Source organism: Nothobranchius furzeri, chromosome 2 (assembly GCF_043380555.1).
Source record: "Nothobranchius furzeri strain GRZ-AD chromosome 2, NfurGRZ-RIMD1, whole genome shotgun sequence".
Lineage (NCBI taxonomy): Eukaryota > Metazoa > Chordata > Actinopteri > Cyprinodontiformes > Nothobranchiidae > Nothobranchius > Nothobranchius furzeri.
The window spans coordinates 15,807,246-15,824,002 of NC_091742.1; the positions used below are offsets into that span (position 1 = coordinate 15,807,246).

The 16,757-nt window shown below is 42.1% G+C and overlaps 1 protein-coding gene across 1 annotated transcript; it reads right to left on the bottom strand.

Moving 5' to 3' along the window:
* Positions 1–770: 770 nt before the first annotated feature.
* On the bottom strand, positions 771–15,700 carry ccr6a (chemokine (C-C motif) receptor 6a). Its single transcript, XM_015947869.3, has 2 exons — positions 15,638–15,700; positions 771–7,388 (listed from the first exon to the last, which is right to left on the bottom strand). Exon 2 carries the CDS (start codon positions 7,377–7,379, stop codon positions 6,225–6,227), a length of 1,155 nt encoding a protein of 384 aa, XP_015803355.3. The 5' UTR covers positions 7,380–7,388; positions 15,638–15,700; the 3' UTR covers positions 771–6,224.
* Between the last annotated feature and the right edge of the window lie 1,057 nt (positions 15,701–16,757).

Genomic DNA, 16,757 nt, shown 5'->3' on the forward strand with positions numbered 1-16,757 from the left:
TGATCCGACAGGAACATTTGGGAATGTTTACATTTAGAATAAATCTTTCTAACAGGTTTCCTCCGTCTGCAGCTCTGAGGTCTGATTTAATGGTTAAATTGTAAATACATCTACTGTACACTTCCTGCAGGACTGGTCTGAGTCACAGAGCTGCAGTGTTCTGGCTTTAATGAGATTCACTCATCCACAGAGACTCGTTCCTGTGCAGTGACATCACACAGCGTCTGTCGCTGCAGAGAGGCGAGGTCGCCCTGCAGCTGAACTCCACCATTAATGGATCTGAGGCCGATTCATCAAACCTGATGGTAAATCTAAAGCAGGAATGAATTCACATTTAGGCCGGGGGAACAAACACATTCAAATTCTAATTCAAAAATACTTTATTAATCCCAGAGGGAAATTCAATTGTTTCAGTACACACAATTCCAAGATCAGTCACACATACATAGACACATGACAGGAATTGGATTACTGTGGTCATTTGCAACACGAGTCGCGCTACCGTTATAGATCAAGAGGGTTTACAACAGGATAGAATCAGGGGGAGGGGAAAAAAGGCACTTCAGAGTTACCCTCAACAGAGAGGATAGCTTTGCTATGCAAAAAAACCACCTCAGACAGACATGCACCCAGGCTTCACATGATACATAACATAAGTGTGCACTGGGTGGGGAGGTAGGGTTGGGACTCTCCTCACTTCAGAGTGTGCAGCTGCAAAAGCAGCGCTCATCACCTCCGTTGGGGGGGGGGGGGGGGGGGATAATGGGGTAGAGAGCACATTGAATCCTTGAGACGGTTCCACGGCCTTCACCGGTCACAGTCCCGGCCAGGCCTGGATAGGGAGAAAGAGTTTTCATAGAGACGACATCATTCCACATTTCTTATGAGGGGAGTTTTCACTTCCACCTAACAGGCTTCAAGGGCACCAGATTCAGATAAGAATTGTTTTCGGGTACAGGCAGAGATGATTTCCTCTCTGCCTTAGAGTTCTGTTTGTCTTTAACCCCTCCAGGTCCAATAGTGGCGTTATCAAACTATCCCAATCCGTGCTGGTCCATCAACTCTCTCCTTAATTGAATCAACCTTCTGTGCCAGAGCCTGAATCTCAGCCAAAGTTCTGAGCTTACAACTCATCTCGACAGTTATATGAGTTTGTGAGTTTACAGCACGATGCATTCCATCCCTGAGCTCCGGGATTAGGAAAATATTCCTGGAAAGCTCATTAATTTTCCGGTATGCCAGGTAACCGCTCAGGCCAAACAGCAGGAATCCCGACACCAAAACGACAAATATCCAGACATCTTAAGAATCATTGAGAGAGGCAGATCAGGTCCCACTGTTTCCAGGAGTCCATGATACACCCAGCTGGTTCTGTCCCAGAGGGGCATCCAGGAGCCCCATCTCCCGTTCTCATCGTTGAAAAGATTTTGTCAATCGCGTTGAGAGACCAACTGACCAGATTCATGTTTAATAATTTCCAGTTTGCAGAAAAAATGCAGAAAAGCGCAGTGCACAGGCAGACAGGACAGAGAGCCTTGGGAAGAGCATGGAGGGAGAGGAGAAAAAAGTGTCTGTACTCTCCAAGAGCCGGAAGGATGGATGTTTCCTCTGAGACGCAGAAACAAACAGCTGCTGCTGAACTCTGAGCTCCACTAATCCTGAAAACTTTGTTAGATTTAACTGAGTTTTAACTTGTTGCCTTTTCTCTGTTTAAAACCTCTTAAAGTATTTAAAAATGTATCTGAGGCTCACAAACATGTGGGCTAAATAAACAAATTAGGAACATTTCTGAGAAAATCTGATGAAACGGAATTTCTCGGACATAATTTCTTCTTTATTTGGTGTCATGAATGACATCCTGTGGTCAAATGTGGGTACTGCAGTCCCTGTTTCAAAGCAAACAAGTCCTCTCTGAGCAAGCGTTGCTAGTTACGGATCAGAACCAGAAGATTCTAGATGACGAGTCATAAACATCCATCCATGGATGTCGGTGAATGAAAAAGTAGCCTGAAAAACTTTTAGAGCCAACTGTTTGCTTCTAATTCACTGTTAGCAGTGTTAGCTCACGGTTAGCCTCAGGCCTGCTTCACCCAAAATGAGAGTAAAAAACCAAAGGCTGTGGCTTCTTCAGGGGTTTGTTGTGGGAAGGTGAGGTGGAACTAAATGCAGGTGAATCTGTCTCTAAGAGGCAGTTGAGAAAGTTTTAAATGTTCATTTAGAAAGTCAGGACATGGAACGAGCAGCAAGGCAAGGGAAGAGATGAACCGACAACCACCTCAGGACAAATAGGGTTCAACACAAGGATAAAGAGGTAAGACTAGCCAGTGCTAACAAGACAACAGGGGCTAGGGAGCAGACATAAATAACTTCTGGGTCGCTCCTGCTTCCGGGTTTTGCCGGCTGGTGTCGTATTACAAATGCTGGCACTACTCAACAACCTTGCGGGCTCACAGATTGTAGACAGCATCTACATCCCTCTGTGGCCATTTTCAAAGTAGAGAAACTGGCAACCCCCCACCCAGCTGTTTCAGTGCATCTTTCCTTTTAACATGAATGAGACATCAGACCATTTTGTGATTGTTTCACTGTTGAATTCATACTTGTTGCTCCTTTAAATATGCCTTCAGTGTCAGATTTATGGGAATCCCTTTATGAATCCCCAAATTTCTTCCTGTCACTGATGATGTCATCAATGGAAATAATATTATTTCTAGAGCAGTGGTCCTTAACCCTCTGGAAGCAGGCGTTGCAGATTTGCATTTAGTCACAGCTAGAACTGGATCAGAGCAGTCGTCAGAGGAAGAGTGAGACCTCTTCTATTCATCTACTGTCTTTGTGACGGCCGCAACATGATGGAGAGGAATAAAATATAGTCTGAATAATCATTTCCACAAATGAAAGATTTTTAAATTGAAAAATATTTAATCAGATAAATCATAAAAATGCAAACATGAAATTTCACCTTTATTTGTTACATTCAGAAAACACATTCTCTGCTGTAAAGTTAAAGTTTAAGAAACCTGAGTCTGAAGTGGAATCCATTAAAAGGCGTTAAGGTTCCAAAAGGAAGCGCTTCGGAGAAGGAAAAGCACCGCAGGCTCAACATTTTCCATGCTGAGTTGAAAACACAACATTTAACCAAAAACCTGAAGATATAAGATGTTAAGGAAATTCCCTGTTTGGGATCAGTCTCCCTAAAACCAAGAACCACTCCAAATTATTCTGCAGAATGTCGTCAGATTTGAGCCTTCGTTTTATTTATTCAGCTGATCAGCATCCCTGAGAAACCACTTTTAATGATTGTTTCTGATTCTAACGGGTCACTCTGGGTGTTTCATGCAGGCTGAACATGAAAATAGTCTCCTACACCTATCTCCTGCAGTAGCTTCTGATAGAAAACAGATGGTGAAACTCTAGGATAGAAAATCCTGACAGATCTACGTCACACTGTCACTAACATTCATGGACTCACCCATCTGGACTCACGATGGGGAAGGCTGTTGTTGGTTTAACATCCAGGAAACAGCAGTAGAAGCTAGTAGAAGCTAACTGTTAGCATTAGCAACTCCACCACACAGCAGAACTCCTCCAGGCTTGTGTTATTTGTGGAGATAAAACATCAACGTTGCAGAGCAAACAGAGTCAGTGGTAGTTACATTGCTGTTACCCAATTAGAGAAGAGATGTTAGAATATCAGGAAAAATAATCCAAATCCTGTCGTCTGAAGCTACTTTCTCCTCCAGCTGACCGCTACGTCCTCAAACACGCACACCAGAGCTTTTTTCCCCAGAGAACGACTTACAAGGCATCAATTCGTACTAGAGACCACTGCAGATGTGAACTTCATGACTGAAGTTGACCTTTAATAAAACTGTTTATAAAATCTGCACTGTAGCAGTTCTGTCCTTGAAAAGCAGGTGTCGCTAATAGGGAAAATTAGAATGGCAGCAGAAGAAGAGTTGAACAAAATCACAAGTCTACAGGAGATCTGTTCTTTAAACAATATCACTGACACATTTTCAACTTTTCAGCAGTTAGTTGAAATGGACGCAGGAAAAAACCAAACCTGCTTTCAGAATCATCTAAAGTCTAATTCATACTTATCCATCAATACGAGTGCTCTCACACACGCACTGATGGAGATGTTCTCTTTTAAGCTTCTCCATTGGTGTGTGTGTGTCAGTGTTGTGAAGCAACACCACTGGAAATAAGAAAAAAAATGAATGAAGTCAACTGGGCTGAAAAAGCCATTTGTAATCCCATTTATGTTCAGTGGATTTCGATTTTGACGTCCATGAATTTTAAACACGTTCTGATGCCAAGAAAGCGCTTATTTTCGAACGGCGGCAAAAGTTATTTTAGGTTTTGTCTGAAAAGACGTACAGAACTACAAACGCGTCTCACCATAATGACCTCTTTAAACCAGACATGGAAAAGAACATGGCAGTGAGTTTAGTGAGCTTCGTATCTTCCTTTCAGAATGACAGAAGGATCAATAAAAGTGAAGAAAACCAAAGCAAACTATCTGGCCGTGTGGGAAGTCAGTGAGATACTGCTGTGATGGCATATATATGAGACATCTGATTTGTAGTCATGTTACTTATGAATTTTTACACGCTAACAAACTCCTGACAGACAAAGTTGAAACTTACCATTTAACTTCGTACGTACTGAAGTACAACATGTGTGTGATTCCGGGCGTAAGGCAAAGCGGATTAGAAAACGGCTTTACGTCCTGTTCAGCCGACCAGAAGTGGAAGAGCCTTCGGCTCGCTATTGTCTGTTTATATTGTGTTCATGTGTAACGTGATGAAGGAGCTATTTCGACAAGGTTATTTAATCTTTTCCACAGTCCCTTTGACACAGCGCCAGAGTGCATGAAACAGCCTCAAGGTCGTGTATTCACTTCTAAACTGAGACGTCAAATGGCGTCTCATGTTTTTTATAACCACATATTGACCTCACATTTCATTCCACAACCATCCATCATTAGAGAGTTAGTTTTGTTAAACTGTTTAAAATCATTTAGATAATAAAATGTCTTAAACGTTTGAAAGTCTCTCTCTCTTCTCTTGACTTTCAGTTCATGCAAAGTGTTTATTTAATTTCCCTGTAATAAAAAGAACCAATCTTCTGATTTAAATAGCCCAGTGTCCCTTAGATGGGATCCATACTAGATATCAATCAATCAATCAATCAAAGCTTTATTTATAAAGCGCCTTCCGCAACCCTGTCAGGAAGCCCAAAGCGCTGAACATGGTACAGTTAAGTAAATATATTGAATAAATCAACAATAAAAGAAATTCAAATTACAAAATACAAATAACAAAGTACAAAATGGAAATTACAAGATAGATGAAGCAGTCCGGTAAAGGACAAATGTGTGACAGATATGGATCTTTAATGTCTATGGCCATTAATTAAATTGTAACTCTTTAACTCTACAATTATGGCGAGCCATAGCCAGATATTTATACATTTTTAAAACACTTTTTGTCAAGTTTGAGACATATTTTAACTCTTTAAACCATTTAAAACCAAAAAAGTTGATGTTCTGGTTTGAAACGAGGCGATCTCAACCACCATGTGACAAAATATTTGTATTCAGAGACTTTTTAACATGGACATTTGTCCCTCGTTCTCCACCACCAAATCCACGTTTCCCATAATTTCCTGACACCAATAAAAGGTTTGCTGCGTACCTTTGTACTTCTTCAGTCATGGTTGTATCAACATTTCATACCGTCAGACCTATAGGTACTTTAAGCACTCGTATTATTTTTAGAGGGAATGGCGGTGTTGTTGGCAAAGTTAAAGGAAGCAGCATCCTGACCAATCAGGTTTGTGGTCTGGTCTCTGTCGCTTGCGTGTCTGTTGGAGAGCCCGTGCAACGATGGATAATGGTGTTGCCTCTCTCCGCACCTCCGCAGACAGAGAAGTATAAACTAGACTTAACAGGTAAACGGATAAGATGTTATCCCTGCAATGATGTCATAGTCCCAATCGCCAATACATCCACACACACTCCATCAGTCGAGCAGACTTTTTTTTTTCACTAATCACAAAAGGTAAAAATTGGTCATAACCAAACCACAAGTTGTTGTTTTTGCCACCTATGGTGACTCGAGTCCAAGACTAGGACTCGAGTCACCATATCTCACTTACTCTTTATAAAAATTGACAAGAGTCGGGTTTGGACATTAAGTTTCTTTAGACTGATCTCCTCACATGGTGAAAGACGATCCAGTTTCACTGGATACATCCCCTGAACGGCGGATTGTAGACAAGTAGGTGTCAGAATTCCCCCTGGAGAAGCGACGTGGGGTCATGTACCTCTTGCTAATACACCACAGATCCTTGAAGATCTTCCTGAAGTGGTTCCTGAACTTCACACCCACAAAGGCATAAAGCACCGGGTTCAGGCAGCAGTGCAGGTAGGCGATGGTCTGCATCACTGTCAGCACCGCCTGCAGGAAGTCCACATACTCACAGTCACCTTGATCAAACATGCTGACCGTGTCGTATAACAGAGTAATGTTGTAAGGCAGGTGGCAGACGATGAACACCACCACCACCACCACCACCACCTTAACAGCTTTGTGTCTTTGGAAGTTCTTGGCTTTCATCAGAGTGACGATGACCGAGGTGTAGCAGAAGATCATGATGAGCAGTGGCAGGAAGAAGCCGACTGCTAGCTGGATGCTGGGGAGGGCTACTTTAGTCTTTGTGGCTGTTTCACTGTTTGCAAACTTCATCTCACAGACGTACTGTGGAGCCGTTGCAGTCTGGTTATTTCCTCCTATCATGATGACTAAGTGGTTTGTTGGCTCGTACCACTGGTAGAAGACAAAGGAAGGGATGGACAGCAGCAAGGCAAAGACCCAGATGCAGACACAGATGACATGGCTGTAAGACAGCGAGCGTAACCCGAAGCTCCTGCGAGCCTGGACGATGGCAATGTAGCGGTCTGTGCTGATGCAGGCGAGCATCAGCATACCGCTGTACATGTTGATGCTGTAGGAGCCGCGAAGCAGCTTACAGGCCACCGGCCCCATCGGCCACGAATACAGCTCGTTATAGACGATGAAAGGCAGAGCCAGCACGAACAGCAGGTCAGCGATGGCGACATTAAGCAGGTAGACGTCGGTCATGGACTTGGTCCTCTTGTAGAGCGCGTAGGTGACGATCACCAGGCTGTTTCCCACGAAGCCCAGGAAGCAGATGATGGAGTGGATATAAGGTCCGATTACAGTACTCAGACTGTTGTTGTTACTGAAGGAACAAGGTCCAATAAGATCTTCGGGGTTGTAGGTGGAGTAATAATAATCATCAACATCAGTTAGTGAAGCATTCAGCTTCAGCTCATCAATAAAACTCATTTTCTCTCACTGTAACAAAGCAGAGCAGAGAAAATGCATTATCATGTGCAAAATTCTGAAAGATAATAAAATATGCAAAGCACAAAACACAATATTGTATGGATGGATCGCCATCGCTATATTTAGTCCTCCTGTCCTCGGTAGCGTGGGAGTAATGCTCCTTGGCCAAGCGTCGGGCCAGCCATTAAGTTTGGACTGGCTAACGCGAGGTCTCTATCAAACAAAATGTTTATCATCAGGGATTTCGTCATGGACAAGGGTTTGGATGTTCTCTGTATTTGGGAGACCTGGACATCTCCTGAAAGTGAGTCCAGCACTTTTTCTGAACTACTGCCTCAGAGTCCGGGGTGCTGCTATTTTAACTCGTCTCAGACGTCAGGACGTGGAGGTGGAACTGTAACAGCTTTAAAGGACTCTTTTAAAAGTAAGTGACTTCCCCCTTCCCATCTCTCAGCAGTTGTGAAGGTCACCTGTTTGAACTTGGTCTAATGACCCCGTGCTGTGCATGGTGGTGTACCGTCCACCCGAGTACAACAAGGACTTTCTGGCAGAGTTTGCTGGGCTTTTGGCACAAATGCTGCCAGACTATGATAGGTAGCTTATTTTAGGTGATTTTAATATTCATACTTGTTGCCCAGACAAATCAGCAGTGAACGAATTACTGACAATTGTGGACTCTTAATTTGGTGCAGCATGTTTGTGCCCCAACCCAGGAACGTGGACACACTCGACCTGGTTTTAACATGTGGTGTGTTGGTATCTGACTTGGTGACTTGTGATGCTATGTTCTCAGACCACATGCCGGTGTTGTTTACGCTGTTTCTGTCTGATATGACTGTGGGAGCCTCTATGCACCCTCAGCAAGTTAGACTTACTAACCCTTCAAGTGCTGCTCATTTCTCTACTGCCTTTGACGACTTTCCTACACCTCCTAGTTCTGCCTTATTGGATGTGAATGCTCATCCAATAAGTTTTTTGGTGGACAAAATAGTCGATATCAGAGCTCAGATTCCGTCAGTCCCCTGTCAGACTCTTTTCGGTTCCTGTTCAGCTACTTTTAGTCAGTTTCTGCCACTTAGGTTGGACTGCTTTTGGGATGTTAACTCTTTAAAACCTGCTGGTTCTCCTTTGAATTTGATGCCCCGTAGGCTTTTAAAAAAGGTTTTTTATCAGTTGGTCTTTGGGCTCTTGCCATTATTAATCAGAGCATTGTCTCCGGAGTGGTACCAGGGAACTGGAAACATGCGGTTGTTCAGCCTTTACTGAAGAAGGCTGGACTCGACTCATCTGCCTTGTCCAGTTATTGTCCTATCTCCAGACTTCCTTTTTTTTCTAAAGTACTGGAGAAGATAGTTTTCTCACAGTTGACTGAGTATTTGATGGTAAATTACATTTTGGAAAAATTCCAGTCTGGTTTTAAGGCAGCCCACAGTACAGAATCGGCATTGCTCCGAGTTTTTATGGACATTTTATTGGAAACTGACTCTGGAGACTTTATTTTGGTATTGTTGGACCTATCGGCTGTGTTCGATACTGTTGATCGTGCTCTCCTGATTCTAGGATGTAACACTTTTTGGGTGTTCGCGGGGTCGCGCTGGATTGGTTTGTGTCGTACCTGGCTGACAGGACCTTCAGTGTCTCATTGGGGGATTTTACTTCCTCTAATGCCTCATTTTCTTGCGGGGTTCCCCAGGGTTCTGTGTTGGGCCCATTGTTGTTTTCTTTGTATCTGCTACCTCTTGTTTTGATTTTTAAGAAACATGGGTGTCACCTTCATTGCTACACAGATGATACCCAGGTATACGTGCCTTTTAAGAGGGGCCACAGTCATGCTTCATGGTCTCCTTTAAATTGTCTCATTGAGGTTAGACAATGGATGTTCTTTAACTTCCTTCTTTTTAATGATAAAAAGACAGAGGATGTAGTTTTTGGTCCAAGTACTTTGTCTAGGGTGGGTGCAGTGGATGTCGGTCAGCTTGCCCCATTCTTGAAACTGTGTGACTTCTCTGGGTGTTGTACTGGATAGGGATCTTATCTGGGACAGGCAGATCAGTGCAGTGACTAAATCTAGTTTTTATCAATTAAGAAGGATCGCCAAAATAAAGACCTTGCTGTCTAAAAAGGATTTAGAAACAGTGATTCATGCTTTTAATACATCAAGACTTGAATACTGTGATTCTTTGTACCTTGGTGTTTCACAATCCCACCTCTCGCGTCTTCAGTTGGTGCAGAATGCTGCTGCACGGCTGCTTTCTATTAAACTGAGTTTTTCATTTCCACTTTCACCCAGTGTACATTCAAGATGATATGCAGAACATTGAATTGGCATTTTTAATTAACTGAATTGAACTGGTTTAAATTCAGCCCTGATTGGAGCTGTACTTGGTGGTTTTCTCTTCGTCTTTGGAGTAGAGTTGGTTGTCAACCATTCCAGCTTTTTTACATTCAACAAAATTGGCTTTTGTATTAACCTGATTCATGCAGCACTGGGCTGAAAGAAAAGCAGATAATTATGTTATTCAGTTAAAAATAAACCTATTAAACCTTTAGTGTGTGGGAAATTTCCTAAGCACACGACGAGGAAACACCTCTGCTGCTGATGAATACTCTTATTGGGGAAAATTGTAGCCATGGCCAAAGACGGTTTCCAGTGCATCTACACCAAATATTGGGTTGATCATTAAGTGCCTCTGAAAACATCCCATAATGACGACCACTAAACTTTAACATTCACCATCATTTCCCTGAAGGGACGCCTCAGGGTTTAGTGCTCAACCCTCATGGTTTGTTTCACTAAACCATGACTTTCTCACAAAGAAAAGCAGAATTATTTTATTTTTAGTTTAGATTTTTTTTTAAATAAATTTGGTCAAAAACAGTTTGTAATATCATTGAACTCTTCAAACATCTCCATGTATTTTATTGTTTTGTTTTATTTCATGTTTATTATTGTATCTAATCTGTTCCTCGTGTTGTGAAGCAGTTTGGTCAACAACTGCTGTTTTAAATGTCATCTACTAATAAAACTGACCTTGACCTAGTTTAGTAGTTTCTTTATGCAGATGTGGATATTTCATTAGGATACGGGACTCAAATGTTCAACCAGCACACTGGTTATTAAATGGTTAAATTCCAGAATACACCTGATCCCAATTGACCGTCTTTAAACCTTTATATTTTAAATTAGCTTAGAAGGTGCCTTCAGGAAGACACTTAAGCTCTGGTTCCCATGGTAACTGTGTAACATGTGTTCTTTCTGAAAAACCATTGGTCACTCTGGGTTTCACACGCATGCTGAAAATGTTCTCCAAACCCTGTCTCCTGCATTAGCCGCAGAAAGAAAACAGACATTCTTCTACGTTAAAGAAAATAAGTAGTCATGGTCCCACCCACCTTGGCTTGGGACCACCCATGGGAAGGAGAGCAGAGCATGTCTCAGCTAGTAGAAGCTAACCATTAGCATTAGCAACACCACAACATGGCAGAACACGTTCTAGCTTGCGAAATTTATGAAGATAAAACATCAACATTTTTATCCAAAATAGAACAAACAAAGGCAGCAGAAGAGTTGAATTCTTATTAGCCAATGAGAGGAGAGAATTTTGCATATCATGAATATTCATGAGTATGACTCTAAGCCTGTTGTTTTCTGCCCCCACCACTCCTCCGCCAAACTCCCACCTCCTGAAACAGGAGCGCCAGAGCTTCTCCCCGCAGAGAACGACCCACAAGGCTTTCAGACTAAACACCACAGCAGGTTTGTGGAATAAAATGAGTGGATGAGAGCTTTTAGGCTGTTTTTCTGTCTTAAAACATCTAATTCAATAAATCATTTTAACAATAACAAATATCTTTTTTCTAACTCAGGACTTTAACCAGATTCTATAAATCATCAGATAAAATGAAACTTCCGGCATTTGTGGCTCAAAACTAACATGTCGTTACAGCTTTACCTGTTTATTAAAGTTCATAACATGTTCTAAAGCAGGAAAATCTATTAAAAGAGCAAATCTAGAACAGGTGATCATAACTTTCCAGATGTTTGACACACTTCAGCCTCTGCACTCTGGTTCTGACAGAAATGATGTTTTTCTCAGTTTCATTGAGTCTAACAGAAAAAGTCTTCAAACTCTGACATTAGACATGTAAATGAGGTTAAATGAATCCAGGCGTGTTTCTGCCTGACAGCTCGCCTCTGCGGCTAAAGAACGCGAGGTTTTACACGAGAACATCCCCGCTGTGGTTGACCGGGGTTGGAGGTGAAGTGTACGCCTGCTCTGAAGAGGCTCAGAGGAAGTTTGCAGAAAAGAGTTCAGATGTGTGGAGAAGGAGAAGTGACCCAGATTATACGAGGTTTGTTTCCCTCTGCTGTGTAGATCTAAACCACAATTACACACCAGAAAACAGAAAATGCACAAATGACAAAAATATGAAGCTATAACCTAAACTCACCTGAAAACGCATTTAAAAATCTAACAAAGGTGTTTCTGAAACGTCCCGTTTGACTGGGCTCAGTTGTGCGGTCGGCTGGTTGGTTTGAGGAGCGTCTGGACAGGTAACAGCTGATCATAAAGCTCCTGATGGCTTCAGCCTCTGTTACTCTGATTCAGAAACAAATAAAAACGGAAAACAACCCTAAATAAATGTCTTTTCACCATAATTCTAGTTAGAGATTAAATAAAAATGGCCCCAAAAGAATAACAGTAGTGATGGGATTTATGGCTCTTTCATGGGAGCCGTTTACCTCAAAGAGCCGTTCAAAAGACTGGCTCCTTTGAACGAAGTGAAGCCAAGAGAGCGGGCAGGTGGGGGAGGGGGTATTAAGAGCAACATCTTCCTGTGGTGTCCGTGAGGGCGCACGGAGTTGGTTAGCGTACCCCCCATACGTGTTTATATACATATCTATGGTTCCTCCTACACTCGTCACAGCAGGGGGTGGGTTTGAGCGACGTAAGATGAACAGCTCTCTGCAGGGACTCGGCTCTCATCATTCACTTTGAAAACCCGTTCAAAAGATTTATGACCCGCACATGTATAGCGCCTCTCAGAGTAAGGACTCCAAAGCACTTTACACTACAGTGTATCATTCATCCATTCACACACACATTCACACACTGATGGTGATGAATGTAGCCACAGCTGCCCTGGGGCGCACTGACAGAGGCGAGGCTGCCGAGCACAAGCGCCACCGGTCCCTCCGACCACCACCAGCAGGCAACGTGGGTTAAGTGTCTTGCCCAAGGACACAACAGCAGAATTCTCTGTCCGGAGCCGGGATCGAACCTGCAACCTTCCCATTACTGGACAACCCGCTCAACCTGTTGAGCTACTGCTGCCCAAATTTGATTCGTTTGTGAACGTCACATCACTAGATAACAGCTGAGTGGATGCTGTTGTTTTTTATTGTGTTTATTTTGGGTTTGGTATGTGGGTTAAAGACTGGAAGGTCAGGAGACCTCTGGACTCACGTATTCAGACCTGAGATCCAGAACTTTCAGGACCAAACAGAAACGGGTAGAAAAGTCCAGGAGGAGAATTCTCCTCAACAGGATTTGGTTCAGGCTGAAATAAGTACAAATATCGGTGATTATTCTCCAGAGATCAGATCATTCTGCTGATTCTGGATGCTACGTTTTCCAGTTTTCCTTTGAAAGAGACTCCAAGTCTTCAACAGAACCAGAAAGGAATCTGAGGAGGGAACAAAAACGTGTCTAAACTCGTCTCAGCTGGTCCTTTAGAACACACCTGGACCCGAACAGATCCATTACGGGAGACGGGACCGTTCTGGCTTTCTGGAAAATGACATTTAATAAAGGTGAAGTTTGAGCGTCGTTCAGCAGAACTAAAGCAGGAACCTCTGGTGCTAGAGGAAGTTAGAGCGGGTATTCAAAAGCTCTGTGGAATCTTTTTTACCACAAATCAAACATCAGAGGGAACCGCAGACGGCTGATCCTGTTCCTGATGATGCCGGCCAACGGTGATTGCCAAGATGGAAACAAAAAAGTTCCTCCAACTTTCACGGAGATGTTTCAGTATGAAGGCCTGCCAGGTTCTCAGCATCAGCTGCTGCAATAAAACATTAATAAATAATGGGTTTTATTTTGAAAAGTCAATCAAACTTAATGTAACGTCTGAAAATCCCCAACAACAACAACAAATAAACATGGCTGCATGGCGGTGCGGGTCATAGCAAGAAGGTTGCAGGTTCAAACCCGACTGGTTAACTCGTCCCTCGGTCATTGATCTAAAATGGACCTTTTTGGTTCCTCACCCTGGACTCTGCAGCTGAGAGCCTCGTGAATACGAGCGGGTTCACCAACTGAAGACAAGAGTGTTTGGATGTTAGAAATGTAAGAATCCAGACTTCAGCTCTAAATCTGAGCCCCATCTTCATCCAAACACCTTCCACATGTGGACCAGAGCTTAATCAACTCCAATGAAGCTCTGACTTCAGGCTGAAAGCTCAACATTCTGCATCAGAAAAGTTCTTAAAGATCTTTTTTTTTACTGTAGTTTCTTTGTCCTGAATCTAGAATGATGTTTCATAAGTTCTTTGTTTTTAATACAATCATCACCCCACAACATTACTTGTGGGGTCCCCCAGGGATCAGTTCTTGGCCCAATTCTCTTTATTATATATATGCTCCCACTTGGAGATATTTTTTAGAAATTTTGGGATATCCTTCCATTCTTACACTGATGATACACAGCTTTATCTCAAAATTGATTCAGTTTCCTCATCATCTACACTTTCTGCTCTTAGTGCATGCGTGGATGCAACAAAAGCATGGATGTCTGAAAATTTTCTCCAGTTAAACAGCAGCAAAACAGAGGTACTGCTCATTGGTACTCCTCATCAGGTCAAATCTACTAACCTAAAAAATATTACCATATTAGGTAGTAACATAACATTTTCTACATCTATCACTGATCTCTGGATCAAAATGGACCAACATTTATCACTTGAAAATCATGTCCATTGCCTTTCTAAAGTATCATTTTTCCATCTTAAAAGCATAGTAAGAATTAGCCCGTTTCTTACCCAAGCAGATGCTGAGAAGTTGATCCACGCCGTTGTTTCATCTAGGCTAGACTACTGCAATTCTTAGCTCACTGGAATCTCTAGTGGATGCCTACAGAAACTTCAGCACATCCAGAACTGTGCTGCCAGGATTGTGACAAGGGGTCACAAGTATGACCACATCACACCTGTACAGAAGTCTCTTCATTGGTTACCAATCCCCAATTGGTATATTCCAGTATAGAATAAATACAAACTAGGTCTCCTTACCTATCAGTGTATCCATGGAAATGCTCCTATTTATCTTAAAGAGCTCCTTACAATCCACATCACCTCAAGAAATCTTCGCTCTAGAAATTCTCAATTCCTGCAACAGCCCAGAACAAAACTTCATTCCATGGGAGATCGAGCCTTTCAAGCTGCAGCCCCACGCCTGTGGAACACACTCCCTGAAACACTGAGAGCACCTCAGAGTGTTGAGTGTTTTAAAATAACATCTGAAGACATTTTTATTTACACAAGCTTTTCCAAACTGATTGATATTGCTGTTGTTTTACCATGTGTTAACTTAGCATTGTATGGTTTTATGTATTTTTTTATTTGTTTTTATTGATGGTTTTTAATTTTTCTTTAGATTGTTTCTGATTTCCTACTGTAGCACTTTGAGATTTTATTCAAATGTAAAGTGTGTTACAAATAAAATCTATTATTATTATTATTATTATTAAAACTTCCTGGTTAATTTAAAGAAACATCCAAAGCAAATACAACTAGTCAGTGGTGGCTTCATTAAAAAAACTCACAGGAAGAAGAAACTTTTACCAAATATCATGAGTTTCGATTTTAAAATGACTGAATCTGACATTCTTCTCAGAGTTTTACGCGTTTCTGGAGATTTAGTTTGGTCTTTATAACGTCAGCAAAGACCGTCTCCTCTCAGAGATCTGAGGAGGATCTGAATCACAACGTTCTCAACTCAAGAACCCAAACCAATCAAACAAAAGCAGATGAAGCAGTAGCAGCCGAGCGAACACAAACATTTATTTCTGCAGGTTTTATCTCCGTGATCTAGATGCAGCCGCTGAGGCAGCCTAGCGTCAGGATCTGTCGCTGATAAAAAATCTGTGGTTTTTGAGGCACAAGGCTCAAAAGTGTGTGAAAGAATTCATCATCCAGATTTGAATGATAAGGAGATAATAGGTCTGAAGATGAGGAGATGATTAGGTGAAGAACTCACCGTTTGGAGGTCCAGTCGCTCAGCTGCTGCTTGTGTTTGACGATGGAGGAGTTTGATGTTCTGCTGCTCCACATCCACCTCGCTCTGCTTAGAGAAGCACATCTTCCTCTTTCAGCTGCTTCCTCTCTGATAATCAGATGTTTCTGCTTCTCCTACGCGCTTCTACACGTTTCATCTGACTCTGTTTATTATTCCAAAGTGTCTGTTTGTACTAAATCATTCCAAGTTCCTAAGAAACATTCCAGAGAAAGAGCGTAGACAGGTAAAACCTCACCTGAGCAGTCATGTCACTTCCTGCTACCATCCAGATGTTTCCTCGTGGATAAACATCCGTTTGTCTTTTTGACCCCTAACCCAAAGTCTCAGGTGTTTCCACCTGTGGGGGTTCTGCACACTGTTGGTCTCACCAACAGGAAGTGAGAAAGTCATTTATGTCATGACCCATAAAAAACGAGTGAGGATGAATTTATCATTTTACATATTTTAGTTTATTAACTCTTATTTTCATTTTTATTTTGCATCTTTGACTCGTTTCTGTGATTCTGCGTTTACGGATGTCCGTACTCGTTTCCTTTAAAATCCTATTTTTGAGTATTTTTATTTTATTTTGACAGAGCAGAGAAGTTAAAGCAAAACGCATTGAATCAAATGTATTGATGTACAGATAGTCAGCCAGATAAGTGATAATATGAGTTATTAGTGAAGAATGCTGCACATGTCGATAAGCGGTTAGAGTGTTTAGATGTTACTCTGGTCAGAGATGTGTGACGCCATTATTCTCTGGGTTATTTGTGGGTGAGAACAGCTTTTATTTCACTTTTCTTCCATCATGCTGGTTTTAAAACAACGGGGATGTCTAAAGGCATTACTGATGAATGGGAGGTCTTTGGTTGATATCTCTTGTTCAAGTCCAGCCATGGGTGCTGGTTGCAGGTGGAGTGTGTCCATTTGATGAGATGATGTAGTTGGTTAGTTAAGAAGTGGTGATGGAGATGTGCTGCTTCCAGACCCCTCCTAGGTTTTAGTTTTGTTTTTTGGTGTTTCCAGTAGAACGACGTTGCGGCTGAGTCCAGAGTAGAGCTGCACAATATATCGTAAATATATCGTTATCGCGATATCA

What these genes read in the sequence shown, in the direction of transcription:
- ccr6a (XM_015947869.3), bottom strand. Translation starts at nt 7,379, where the DNA reads ATGAGTTTTATTGATGAGCTGAAGCTGAATGCTTCACTAACTGATGTT.